The sequence below is a fragment of the Crocuta crocuta genome, unplaced genomic scaffold (assembly GCF_008692635.1).
Source record: "Crocuta crocuta isolate KB4526 unplaced genomic scaffold, BGI_CrCroc_1.0 scaffold693, whole genome shotgun sequence".
Lineage (NCBI taxonomy): Eukaryota > Metazoa > Chordata > Mammalia > Carnivora > Hyaenidae > Crocuta > Crocuta crocuta.
The window spans coordinates 804934-818367 of NW_027527545.1; the positions used below are offsets into that span (position 1 = coordinate 804934).

The following is a 13434-nucleotide window of genomic DNA, read 5'->3' on the forward strand; positions in this document are numbered from 1 at the left end:
CCACTGGGCTCACCTGTCGTCAGCACCTGCTCATTGTCCTCCATGTCCCAGCGCTCCTCCTTGCGCTGGGCGCCACTCACGATCACGTAGTCGCAGTTGGCGGGGTCCGTCTGCATCTCGATGTAGTTGACACACAGGTGGCATTTCATCCGGAACCTGGGTGGGCAGAGGGCAGAAGTCAGGGCACCGCGGCGGCCCCAGGCCGCCCGGCACCCCTTGCCTGCTTCCTTCCGTTCGTGCGCCTCGTTCAGCAAGTGTTCACTGAGCACCTACTACCCGCCGAACTCTGTGTCTGCGGTTGTGGCTGTGGGGAGATAGAGCTTCTGTCTGGAATTTGTTCACTTGTTTGTTCATGCATTCAACGAACCCTCTGGAGCGAGGCTGCCAGTGTTGGGTGGTGAGCGTGGCTTTGGAAAAGGCCTCTCTGAGAGGTGGTTTTGGAGCAGAAACCCAAGGAAGGAGAGGGAGTCTTGCAAACATCTGGGGAGGAGCATTCCAGGCTGAGAGCAGCGAGGTGGGGGCCTTCCTGGGGTGTGCGAGGGAACTCGGCGGGAGAGTTGAAGGAGGGGAGGACGCAGAGGGGACCAGTCTGAATGGGCAAGGCCTTGTGGGCTACGGGGAGGACTCAGGCTTTCTTTGGTCTGAGGAAGGTGGGAGTCATGGAGGGTTCTAGGCAGAGAGATGTACCCTGACTGACAGACCAGGACAGCTTCCAGGAAAGGACCGCAGCGAATGGCCCCCAAGGAATGGCTGCCCTCCTGCTCAGACTCCTTTGTAGCCCCTCCCCCTGCAGCTCGTCCCTCTGGGACCCCCTCCAGGCTGCCCCTACCTGTAGATTGGCGTTGTGTAGTAATTGCCGACCTTCTTCTTCTCTGCATTGTAACGGACACCTGGGAGGAGGGGGGAGAGAACGAGGCTCAGGTTTAGGCAACCCCGGCGGCTCTGCCCCAGGTGGGGGGCGGCCAGGGGTGCTATTCCGTGCACCCGGCAAGGCAGGCACCTCTAAAGAACCTTGAAGTTCAAGACGGGAAAGAGCTGTGTCCAGGCCACGTGACAGGTGCTCCAGCCACCGAGGAGTGTGGGCGGCAGCAGGAGGCTCCAGGTTCAAGTACTGACTTCCCCACCCAGCACCTAGCGACCTTAGGTCGGTCCTCAGGTCCCCCTTCGATTCAATAGGGACGACTATGGTGTTCCCCACACGGCGCTGCTGTGGTAACCACAGGCGCTGACGGTACACACACACACCACCCGGAATGGGGTCTGGGGCCTGGCGGGGGTTCAGGGAGGGCTGGCTTTCCCTATTAACATCTGCATTTTGTGGTTTTTCGCTGATTACATGATTTATATTTTCAATCTGTTTAATCTTGCTTATTGGGTGAAAAGCAAGCTGTAAACCACAAACACAGAACTTGGGCGGGTGGCGTGGCCCACGTTTCTCTGTCCTGGTGGCTGCTTTGGTTCACGGCCCTGAGGGTGATCCACCTCTGTCTGGTGTCAGGCTGCGTCCTGCTTTCTGTCCCCTGAGCACCTGGTGGCCTTTGGGGCAGATGCGCCTGGCTAGGTCTGATCGGGGGGACCTACTGGCGTGGAGGGGAGTCACTCGTCTTCCTCAGAGGGGGTTGGCCCGGCCCCTCCTTCCCGCTCCTCTGTGGCCCCTAGGACAGTGGCCGGCTCCTACTGCCAAGAGCCACGGCTCCTCGACTCCTATCTACAGAATGAGCTGCTGCCCTGGGCCGGGCACTGTGTGAAGAGCTGACGGTCCCCGTATCAGAGGAGGACACAGAAGCCACGTGGGTCACGTCCCCTGCCCAAGATCTCAGGGCTGCCCAGTGGGGCCGTGGGCCCACGTCTGTCTGTCCATCTGTGGCATGGACAGAGGTCCAAACATGAAAGATCCTAGCACAGGCAGCAGCGGTTTGCATTTCGAGCCCTTGCATGTGCTCCGTGCCATGGGTTATGCCACACGTTGTCTGCCACACAGGTGGGCGCTCTTTCCACCTGAGTTTCAGGGATGGGTACACTGAGGCACACGGACACTGAGTCACTTGCTGAGGTTCAGCCAGCTAGGACGCGGCAAAGCAGGGCCTCCTAACTGCTCTGCGACAAGGCGTCCACAAGCCACCAGTCCCTTGGCTGCCGGTTTCCTCTCCGAAGCCTGATCGGGGCCCCTAGTGGGGATGGTCTCTCAGGGGCCCAGCGTTAAGGGGTCGGTGGGGCTGAGCGGCCGGGGGCGGGGCAAGGGGCGGAGCTCACCCATGCCGATGTGGTTCTTGCAGCCATCACACCATATGTTATAGGGCATCTCAAACCTNTGCCCAAGATCTCAGGGCTGCCCAGTGGGGCCGTGGGCCCACGTCTGTCTGTCCATCTGTGGCACGGACAGAGGTCCAAACATGAAAGATCCTAGCACAGGCAGCAGCGGTTTGCATTTCGAGCCCTTGCATGTGCTCCGTGCCATGGGTTATGCCACACGTCGTCTGCCACACAGGTGGGCGCTCTTTCCACCTGAGTTTCAGGGATGGGTACACTGAGGCACACGGACACTGAGTCACTTGCTGAGGTTCAGCCAGCTAGGACGCGGCAAAGCAGGGCCTCCTAACTGCTCTGCGACAAGGCGTCCACAAGCCACCAGTCCCTTGGCTGCCGGTTTCCTCTCCGAAGCCTGATCGGGGCCCCTAGTGGGGATGGTCTCTCAGGGGCCCAGCGTTAAGGGGTCGGTGGGGCTGAGCGGCCGGGGGCGGGGCAAGGGGCGGAGCTCACCCATGCCGATGTGGTTCTTGCAGCCATCACACCATATGTTATAGGGCATCTCAAACCTGCCCATCNCGCCTGTGGGTTCCCTGGGTCTGCGCACCCTCGCTGCCACGGCCACACCGCGGGTGCATACCCGCACCGCCACAGCCACACCTCCTCGTGCGGCAGATCAAGAGCGGCCCGGCCTGTCCTGCTGCTCACCCTGTGCGGGTGGGTCTCCATGTGTTTGTACCTCACCGAGTGGGCTACACAAACCCACAAACCGGAGCGGAGGAGGGGAGCCAGCCAGTGTGCCAGCTCTGGGGCGTGTCCCCAAGCGTCCTTGCATGCCTCTGCTCACTCTTGTCTGGAACTTGGGTGCTGCCATGTGCACACGCCCCCGCTGGCCAACCAGGGGAGGAGAGACATGCGGAGCCCTGTTGTGCTGGCCCAGGCCCTGCCGAACCTGCCAGTCCCCCAGGCAGGTGACCCCCCAAACAAGAGAGAACCCAGCCCAGGTCAGCCAAGCCCTGGTAAGGCCGGCAGAGACATCCAGCTGAGCTGTAGAACTGGGAGCAGCACGTAATACATGTTTATCGTTTTCTTACACAGCAACCGCTGACTAATACAGTGCATTTCTGCTTTATGGAATCAAGGCTCTGCAAACGGTTCTGCAAATCAGGGGCTCTGAATTCTCCCAGAGACCGATGCCGGGGGACGGGGTGCAGATGCAGGGTGATACCAGGGTCTTACCTGATAATGAGGATGCCTTGTGACAACTTGCGAGCCCGCTCCCGTAGCGGGTGGCTGTTGTGGTATCGGTTGAGAGAGCCATGCTGCGCAGAAAGGACACGGGGCAGATTAGCACGGCAACGCGCCTCTTATGTGCTGTGGGTGGCGTTAGCAGCAAAGTGTGAGGCACTAAGCCCTCGGCGGGGCCAGCAGGGTCGGGATCATGAATATGTGAGCCTGAATCTTAGCTCCTCTGTTGAGGAGCCGGAAGGGCTGGATGGCCCTGGGCAGTGACCTCACTCTGCTTTCCAAGCCTCTGTTTCCTCTATCTACCAATTGGGGACAATGCCTATAGTCCCCTCTGGTGCCGTAGGGAAGACCAGGCAGATGTCAGTACTGATGAGTGTTTACTGGGGTCTTCGTGTGTGTCATCTTGTTTTTTTTTAAGGTGACTTTGCGATTTTATTGATTTATTATTAAAAAAAATTTTTTTTAGTGTTTATTTTTGAGGGGGACAGGGAGGGGCAGAGAGAGAGGGAGACACAGAATCTGAAGCAGGCTCCAGGCTCTGAGCTGTTAGCACAGAGCCCGACGCAGGGCCTGAGCTCACGAACTGGGAGATCGTGACCTGTGCTGAAGTCGGACGCTTAACCGACTAAGCCACCCAGGCGCCCCCCCAGGATTTTACTTTTAAGTTATCTCTATGTCCACCCCGGGACTCGAACTTACACCCCAAGATCAAGAGTCGCAGCTCTACTGACTGAGCCAGCCAGGCACTCTGCGTCATCTTGTTTTAACCCCTCAAGGATCCTACAACGTTGGGCCGTTTTTTATTTTCCCCTTTTGACATATGGGGAAACTGTGGCACAGAGAGACCAGTCACGTGCCCAGGACCACGAAGCTGGGACACACCGACTCGTTCCCCAGGCCTTCGCCGAGTGCCGACAGTGTGGGGCCACAGCTGGGAACAGGATGGATGAAGATCTCCGCCCTCAGGTGGACATTCTAGAAGGGGGACACGGAACAACGTCCAAATGAAGGGATGGCGCATCACGGAGTTATACAGGCTATGCTGGAAAATAAAGCCTTAGGTGATGTCACAGAGGACGAGATGGTGGTCAGGGAAGACCCCTGTCGGGAGAGACCTGAACCTGAAGGACGGGAAGGAGTCTGTGGTCAAAAGAAGAGGTTCCAGCAGAGGGAAGAGCAGAGGGAACAGAGAGGAAGCCGGAGGAGCCGGAATTGGGAGGGCAAGGGGGTCTGACGCAGCCCCTGTGCGGGACCTCACCCTGACCTTCGCTGGACATGGGCCACGCTGGGCCTAGTGTAAAAGGTCACTGGCCACACAGCCGCATTTACCACTGGGATTAAGACTGTCCTTGGGGGGCGCTCAAGTGGCACAGACGGTTAAGCATCCGACTTCGGCTCAGTTGACGGTCTCAAGGTTCGTAGGTTTGAGCCCCGCATCAGGCTCGCTGCTGTGAGCCCGTCAGCGCAGAGCCTGCTTCGGATTCTGTGTGTCCCCCTCTCTCAGCCCCTCCCCTGCTCACACTGTTTCTTAAAAATTAATAAACATTAAAAAAAAAAAGTCTGTCCCAAGACCCATGTGACANTTTATTTCTAGGAGAGAGAGAGAGAGACAGCGTGAGCAGGGGAGGGTCAGAGAGAGAGGGAGTCACAGACTGAAACAGGCTCCAGGCTCTGAGCTGGCAGTCAGCACAGAGCCCGACGCGGGGCTCGAACCCACGAACCGCGAGATCATGACCTAAGCGAAAGTCGGACGCTTAACCGACTAAGCCACCCAGGCGCCCCTGCGTCATCTTGTTTTAACCCCTCAAGGATCCTACGACGTTGGGCCGTTTTTTATTTTCCCCTTTTGACATATGGGGAAACTGTGGCACAGAGAGACCAGTCACGTGCCCAGGACCACGAAGCTGGGACACACCGACTCGTTCCCCAGGCCTTCGCCGAGTGCCGACAGTGTGGGGCCACAGCTGGGAACAGGATGGATGAAGATCTCCGCCCTCAGGTGGACATTCTAGAAGGGGGACACGGAACAACGTCCAAATGAAGGGATGGCGCATCACGGAGTTATACAGGCTATGCTGGAAAATAAAGCCTTAGGTGATGTCACAGAGGACGAGATGGTGGTCAGGGAAGACCCCTGTCGGGAGAGACCTGAACCTGAAGGACGGGAAGGAGTCTGTGGTCAAAAGAAGAGGTTCCAGCAGAGGGAAGAGCAGAGGGAACAGAGAGGAAGCCGGAGGAGCCGGAATTGGGAGGGCAAGGGGGTCTGACGCAGCCCCTGTGCGGGACCTCACCCTGACCTTCGCTGGACATGGGCCACGCTGGGCCTAGTGTAAAAGGTCACTGGCCACACAGCCGCATTTACCACTGGGATTAAGACTGTCCTTGGGGGGCGCTCAAGTGGCACAGACGGTTAAGCATCCGACTTCGGCTCAGTTGACGGTCTCAAGGTTCGTAGGTTTGAGCCCCGCATCAGGCTCGCTGCTGTGAGCCCGTCAGCGCAGAGCCTGCTTCGGATTCTGTGTGTCCCCCTCTCTCAGCCCCTCCCCTGCTCACACTGTTTCTTAAAAATTAATAAACATTAAAAAAAAAAAGTCTGTCCCAAGACCCATGTGACAAGTGTGAGGCAGCAACACGTGGCCCCTGCTCTGTGGCGTCTCCTTGCTGTCGTGGACACGGGGAAAGGAACCCGGCCTTACCTTCTCGGGATTGAAGTCCGGAGGGTAATACTTGTTCACACCCTTCCTTTCACCCTAGAAAGCAGAAGAGATGGGACTCAGAGGGCATCCTGGAGGAGATCTGTTGCTGCACAGCCTAGAGAGGCGGGTCCGGTGGGGGGAGGGGTGCGGAGGGGACGGACCCAGGGCTCTGGGCCCCACCAGAGACTGCAACTTGGGGACTGGCGAGCCACTGTCATCACGGTGCTGGAAAACGCCACGAGAATCAGACTCTGCTAAAGCAGTGGCTTCCAGCGTTTCGGGGCCCACGACGGACAGCAAGCACGAACCCCACCAGCCGGAGCAGGCGCAGGGGTGGCGCAAGGACGCCCATCCCGCCGAGAGGGTCGCGCTTTCTAAACGCTGGCAGCCGCCCAATAAGATGACCTGATGACGCTTGGCAGGGGCGGGTCTCCGACTCGGCCTGACGTTACGTGTGTCTGAGGAGTTTCTAAAACCTGCGTGCTGGGGCCCCACCCCCATAAGTCCTCCTGGCGGGGGCTCCTCCGGGGCCTGGCGCCCCGACCCCCCGGGCTCTGAGAGGGCAACCTGGAGACAGGTATTTGAAGAGATCCTGGTGCACGCACGCCCCTAGCAGCCCTGGTCACAACAGCCAAATGGTAGGAACAACTCGGATGTTCTTCAGCGGATGAATGGGGCCCCACCAGGTGGCAGAGGCAGAGGTGGACTATTACTCAGCCACGAAAAAGGAATGCAGTTCTGACTCCTGCTACAACACGCATGTGCCTCAAATGCATGTGTTTAGTGAAAGAAGCCAAAACACAAAAGGGCACGTACGGTATGATTCCACTCACGTGAAATGTCCCAAAAGGGAAAGTCCAGGTGGACAGGAAGCAGATGGCTGGTCGCTGGGGGCTGGGGAGGGACTGCTCGTGGGGGTAGGATTTCCTTTTTGGGGGAGATGGAAATGCTTTGGAAATAGATAAAGGGGTCGGTTGTCCAACACTATGAAAATACTAGATGCCACTACATCGCAAGCTCTCAAATGGTTAATTTCATGGTACTTGAATTTTGCCTTCTTAAAATTTTTTAAATTAAAAATAAAATAAAAAATTAATTAGTTAAGAAAAAAAGCAAGAAAGACAAGAAAAAAGCTCCCTGGGGGGTTTTGGTGCACGGCCAACTTTGAGAGCCACTGCACCAATAAGGCCGTGATCCGGAGTTCGGAAACACCACCTTACAGCCCTGGGGATGGGGAGGGAAAGGGCTGCTTCGGAGCCCACAAAAGACCAGAGGAAAAACGCAGCGAGCACAAGGCTGTCTACTCACCATCTTGCGGGCTGCCTACTGGTCCCCGCCCTCAACACGGCTGATCTGAAGAGGGGATGACACACGGATAGCGCAGGGTCGACCCCCTGCCTGGTAGTGCCCTCCTGGGGAGCCCGGGGGAGGGTCCACGGCTTCTCTGCAAAGGGCTGCGTGTGGTGGCGTTGGCTCAGACGACCCTCCGAAGGGTGACGTTTGTCTATGTAGACAGAGAGTGTCGCGTTCACTCCGGCCAACACATCGCTCATGGCCGATGCCTTTCATCCTTTCCCGACCCCCAGGATCGCCCCCCTGGACCACCGCAGCTGCCTCTGGTCTCCTGGCTCCGCCCTTGACTGCCACGGACTGTGTTCCCCACAGGGACCAGAAAGGTGTCTCAAAATAGCAATCTGAAACATCGTTCTGCTTAAACTTCCAGCAGTGATTCCCTTTGGTTTGAGAGTTCAAGTCAAACCCCTCCCTACAGCCTCCGGGGCCCCTGCCTGCTCCCCGACTCGGACCAGTCGCGCTGGCTTCCTGGCTGCCGTCAAAGGCTCAGCAGGTGCAGGCCACGTGCCTTGGACACTCTTCCACCAGCTGTCTGTTGACAAAGGTCTCAGCTCCAGCACCGTCTATGTCAGGAGCCTCATCTGACCACGTGATCTAAAGTCACTTCTTCCCTGTTGTTCCCATCACATCATCCTGGGTTGGTATATTTGTCTGCAGTCTGTCTCTTCCACCAGGCCGCTCTGTGCTGTCCCTCTAGCACCTGGGACGGTACAGAGCCCCCGAGAAATGCTGACTGTATGAGCCACTCATAACGGATTCGAGCTCCTTAAGAATTAGTGCGGGTGACACAGGTATCAAGTCCAAGGCTGCTTTTTTTTTTTTTTAATGTTTATTCATTTATTCTGAGAGAAGGAGAGGCAGAGAGAGAGGGGGAGACAGAATCCCAAGGAGGCTCCATGCTGTGTGGGGCTCGATCCCACGGACCCTGAGATCATGACCTGAGCTGAAACCAAGGGTCAGAAGCTCAGCTGACTGAGCTCCCCACGTGTCCCTTAAGTGCCAGACTCCTTAAAGAGGGCACGGGGGACTGCCCTTCTCCTGCGTGTTTGGGAGTGAGATGTTTAGGTCAAATAAAAGGAAGTTCTGCTTGACACCAAAGAGAGACACTATGAGGAACAGAGGTGTATTCTAGAATGGGGGTGGGCAAGTTTTCTCTATGAAGGACCAGACAGTAAATAGTTCTGGTTTGCGGACCCAGCTGTCTCTCTGTCCCAGCGACTCAGCTCTGCCACCATAGCTTGTAAAGGAGCTGTAGACAATATGTAAATGGGCATGACTGCATTTCATCGGAACTTTATTTACGGACAATGACATTTTAATTTCACATGGTTGTCGCCTATCGCAAAATACCATACTCCTCTTGATTCTTTCCCCACCATTTATGAAGTTAAAACCATTCATGGGGCGCCTGGGTGGCTCAGTTGGTTAAGCGTCCAACTTTGGCTCAGGTCATGATCTCATGGTTCATGAGTTCAAGCCCCGCATCGGGCTCTGTGCTGACAGCTCGGAGCCTGGAGCCTGCTTCAGATTCTGTGTCACCCTCTCTCTCTCTGCCCCTCCCCCACTCACTCTCTCTGTGTCTCTCTCAAAATTAAATTAACATTAAAAAAATAAACATTCTGGGGCACCTGGGTAGCTCGGTCAGTTAAGCATCTGACTTCGGCTCAGGTCATGATCCCGCGGTTCGTGGGTTCGAGCCCCGCGTCGGGCTCTGTGCTGACTGCCGGCTCAGAGCCTGGAGCCTGTTTCAGATTCTGTGTCTCCCTCTCTCTCTGACCCTCCCCTGCTCACGCTGTCTCTCTCTCTCTCCTAGAAATAAATAAAACATTTAAAAAAAATAAAATAAAATAAACATTCTTAGCTGGTAGGCTGGGCACTCTCTAAGGGCTTCTGTGTGCCAGGCGCTGCGCCGAGTCTGACATCACGGCCTCATTTATTCTGTATTATGTTACTATTATCCCTAGTTGATGAATAGAAGACATGTTGGGGGGGGGATTAAGCAACTTGCCTGGGGTCAGAGGCAAAGCTGGGGTGCAAAGCTCCAGATGTAAATTGTTCTCTGCCATGACCCTGAACGTCTCTTCACTTCACATCCTCCCATCTGTAAAGTGTGTCCTCGGACTGGATTTTCCCAAGGTCGCTCCCAACCTAAACACGCTAAGTGTCTACCCAGGTTTTGAGGTGCAGTTCCCTGGGCCTGCAACTCAGCTCCTCTCATTAACTGGATGTCTTCAGCCAGTGTCTGAGCTTCCCTGAACTTCTATTTACATGTACACGATGGTGACAGGACTGACTTTCTGGGGTTGCTATGAACAAAATAAGACTCTGGAAGTGTTTGCAGGGGAACCCCGTTTACAGGAGCTGGGGCTCTTACAGTGGTCTTGCCACCCCAGGAAGGGGGTGTTATAGGATGGATGTAGAGAAATTTCTAGTCCTTGGGGTCAGGAGTAATTATAAACCCTACTGGCTTAGGGCACAGCGCTGGGGGCTTGGATGGCGATTCTGCTGCTGGCTGGCGGTTTTGACTTTTGGCAAAGCCTTTCTGAGCCTCAGTTTTCTCCTCTGTAGAAGACGGTTTATAAAAGCATCAACCTGATAAGGTTGCTGTCAAGGCTCAGTGAGTTGAAGGACTGAGCACCGCGCCTGATGGAGTTAAGTGCTGGCACCTTCGATTATTTCCCACGCCGGGCCGTTTTACGATTATCTAAATCTTCATCCTAACCCAGCGAGGCAGGGGCTCACTGGTCCCATCTTCCAGATAAGAAAACCCAAGGGCCCTTCAGGCATGCAAGCGCCTGGGGCTGGGACTAAGGTCGTGTCCGGGGATGTCGGTCGGGGGTCGCGGCTGGGACCGGAGCCGGCTCCGGACACCGTGCCCGCAACCGCAGAGCCCTGCGGCCCCCAGCAACGCTCACCCCATCGAGCGGCTCCGAGGTCGGGGGAAGCAACGACCAGACCCCGGCCCTCAGCGGGCCTGACCGCCCCTCCGCCCGCGCGTACTTACCTGCCCTCCTCCTGACGTCACGCCGTGCCAGTGCCCGGAAGTGAGTCCCGAACGCGCAAGGGGGCGTGGCGCACTCCCCGCGTAACGCAGACGCTAGCGCGAGGCGGGGCGAAGCGGCCGCGCCTCCCTGATCTGATTGGCTGAATGCCCAACGGAGCGGACCAATCCGGGCTTTTCCTTCCCGATCCGTGCCGTCACGAAGCTCCCCAGGCCCCACCCACTCTGCCTGGCCCAATCGGAGGCCCGCTTGCCTGCGAGCGCTGCCTCGTTAGGGAAAACGGGGAGGGCGGGGGTTGGTCAAGTGCAGCTCGCGGGCCGGATCGAACCTGCTCTCTGCCTTTGAACGGCTGGCGACCTAAGAACGATTTTTCCATTTTTAAATGGTTGTGGAAGAAAAATAAAAAGCATGACCTTTTACGAATTGTGAAAATAATATGAAGTTCAAAATAATATGACGTGCCCATCAATATTATTGAAAGAGCCGTGCCCGTTCATTTACCCACTTTGTCCATGGCTGCTTTCCCACTACAAGAGCAGAGTTGAATGGTCGCAACAGAGTGTAACCCACACGGCCTAAAACATGGGACCATCTTTGCAGAAGTGGGCCGGCCCTGGGCTCGGAGGCTTCAGACCAGCCTGGACATACCTTCCACACAGAGGAGTGGCTTTTGAGTTTACTTTTATGCCCTGCAGGGCCCAGCAGAACCTGTTTCTTTGGTCATTCAAAGGCCATTTATTAGGTGCCTGCTGTAGGAGATTCACAGAGCAAACGACACACCCTTTTCCCTGATGAGGCAGACGCTTCAACTGGCAATTTATTCAGGACAGTGTGAGAAATGATAATACGAATACTACTTCATTCGATGCCACGCCCTGGTCTATAAAGCCCACACAGGTCAGTTCTCGTATGATTATGGTGCTGCAGATCGAGTGGTCATAACTCGCCAGGCGTTATTCACCGGTGCTCACCACCCACTTACATGTATTCTCTAAGGGAATGCTGCTCCTAGGAAATGGATACTCCATCATTCCCATTTTGCAGATGAGGGACAGGCCCAGAGGGGTTAAGTAACTGGCCCAAAGTCACACAGCTGGTGTGGGGGGGGAATGGAAGATTTGATCTCATTCTACTGATGCTAAACCTTGTTCCTTTGATTCCTGAGCTCTGCCGGTTTAGAGTGTATGCCTTATGCCTAAGGGCTATAGGAACTCTGGAGGAATCTTTAAGGAGTGTGGAGTGTTTGGGAAGAGGGCAGGAGTGAGGCAAGATCCCTAGGAGGGGTAACTCCTGAGCTGGATGAAAAGGAACAAGGCAGAAGAAGGGGGGAGGGGGCAGGGCAGAGTAGTGCTCACAGATCCTGATGGACGAGATGGAGCTGTGGAACTTCATTCAGCCCCAGTCTTGCTTACCATGTCTGGATTTTGCTTGAATCCTACTCGTGCACCTGACTGAAGAGACGGTGATGGAAAAACCACAAAATGTCACCTGTGAGTAATATTTAATTTTTTTAAATGTTTTTATTTATTTCTAGGAGAGAGAGAGAGAGAGACAGCGTGAGCAGGGGAGGGTCAGAGAGAGAGGGAGTCACAGACTGAAGCAGGCTCCAGGCTCTGAGCTGGCAGTCAGCACAGAGCCCGACGCGGGGCTCGAACCCACGAACTGCGAGATCATGACCTAAGCGAAAGTCGGACGCTTAACCGACTAAGCCACCCAGGCGCCCCTCCTGTGAGTAATATTTAGAGCAGGGGAGGTATGAGAATCCCTGCCTTTCAAGGGACACATCACTCACACGTAAGGCAGGTGATGGAACTCAGACCTCAGCCTGAGATATGAAGAGACTGTTCTATAAAGATGTCAAATGCAGGCCAGTTCCTGTGGGGCCAAGCGGATCGACTTAGGGAGAGGAGGGTAATTAGCCAGTCCGGGCAGGGTGGCAGGGAGGGACCTGAATTCTAGCTCTGGGGACCCTCAGTAAGTCACCTCATCTCTGTTTGTGTCAAGTGGGATATCTTGGCTCCGTCTGGGGGAAATAATGCAATGAATGCAAACAAATGTACTTGTAAAGCATTTGGAATAAGAAAAGAGGAGGCTGTGGGCTGGGAAGAGCATTCCAGCATCAGAGGGCAGCTATGGGGCGCCAGGGGTGGGCTCTAAACATCAGGAGATTCTTGGCATAAAGCTGAGGCCTGTTTGCCTGCAACTGGCACCCACTGGCCGTATTCCTACCGTCAAGGGCCATGGAGGAGTTCTTAGTTTGGGGACGTGGGGCACATTGTTGGCTACTGTGTGGCTCAATATCATTACCCAAAGGTAGGGATAATGACCTTTACTTGGTTGGAGAGGTTTCGTGGGATAATGTTGAGAACACATGATGCCTGGTCCTTTGTCTAGAGTCCCTGTATGTTGAATTGGAAGTCTTTGGCTTAGCAAATAGGCTCCCCCCATCCCACTCTATAAATTAACTGATGCTAGGACGCCTGGGTGGCTCAGTCAGTTAAGCATCCAACCTCGGCTAGGTCATGATCTCACCCCTTGTGGGTTCAAGCCCTGCGTCGGGCTCTGTGCTGACAGCTTGGAACCTGGAGCCTGCTTGGGACTCTGTGTCTCCCTTTCTCTGCCCCTCCCCTGCTCACTCTCTGCCTCTCTCTCTCAAAAAGAAATACACATTAAAAAATAATAAGAAGTTAATTGATGCTTATCAAAGCTGAAATGAGAAGACCAGTGCTTTTAACGTTTGGTCTTCTGCATCAAGGGCACCTCAAGGTTGAGTCACCGCAGTAACTCATGATAGTAAACACGGTCTGTAGGAGAAATGGCCTCAAAGAAAATAATTGTATCCAGGATAGCATCTTTAAGACCATGATTAGGACAAACTAAAATCTTTT

The 13434-nt window shown here is 55.3% G+C and overlaps 1 protein-coding gene across 1 annotated transcript in view; it reads right to left on the minus strand.

Annotated features, from left to right (window-relative positions):
• Positions 1 to 10122, minus strand: part of YJU2B (YJU2 splicing factor homolog B) — an 11817-nt gene extending 1695 nt beyond the window's left edge. The window contains exons 1-7 of the mRNA XM_077765840.1: positions 9553 to 10122; positions 7500 to 7695; positions 6192 to 6245; positions 3487 to 3569; positions 2761 to 2816; positions 830 to 890; positions 14 to 156 (exon numbers count right to left, since the gene is read on the minus strand). Of these exons, the coding sequence (XP_077621966.1) occupies positions 14 to 156; positions 830 to 890; positions 2761 to 2816; positions 3487 to 3569; positions 6192 to 6245; positions 7500 to 7502 (400 nt within the window). The 5' untranslated portion in view covers positions 7503 to 7695; positions 9553 to 10122. The remainder of the gene's footprint in view (positions 1 to 13; positions 157 to 829; positions 891 to 2760; positions 2817 to 3486; positions 3570 to 6191; positions 6246 to 7499; positions 7696 to 9552) is intronic.
• Positions 10123 to 13434: the final 3312 nt, after the last annotated feature.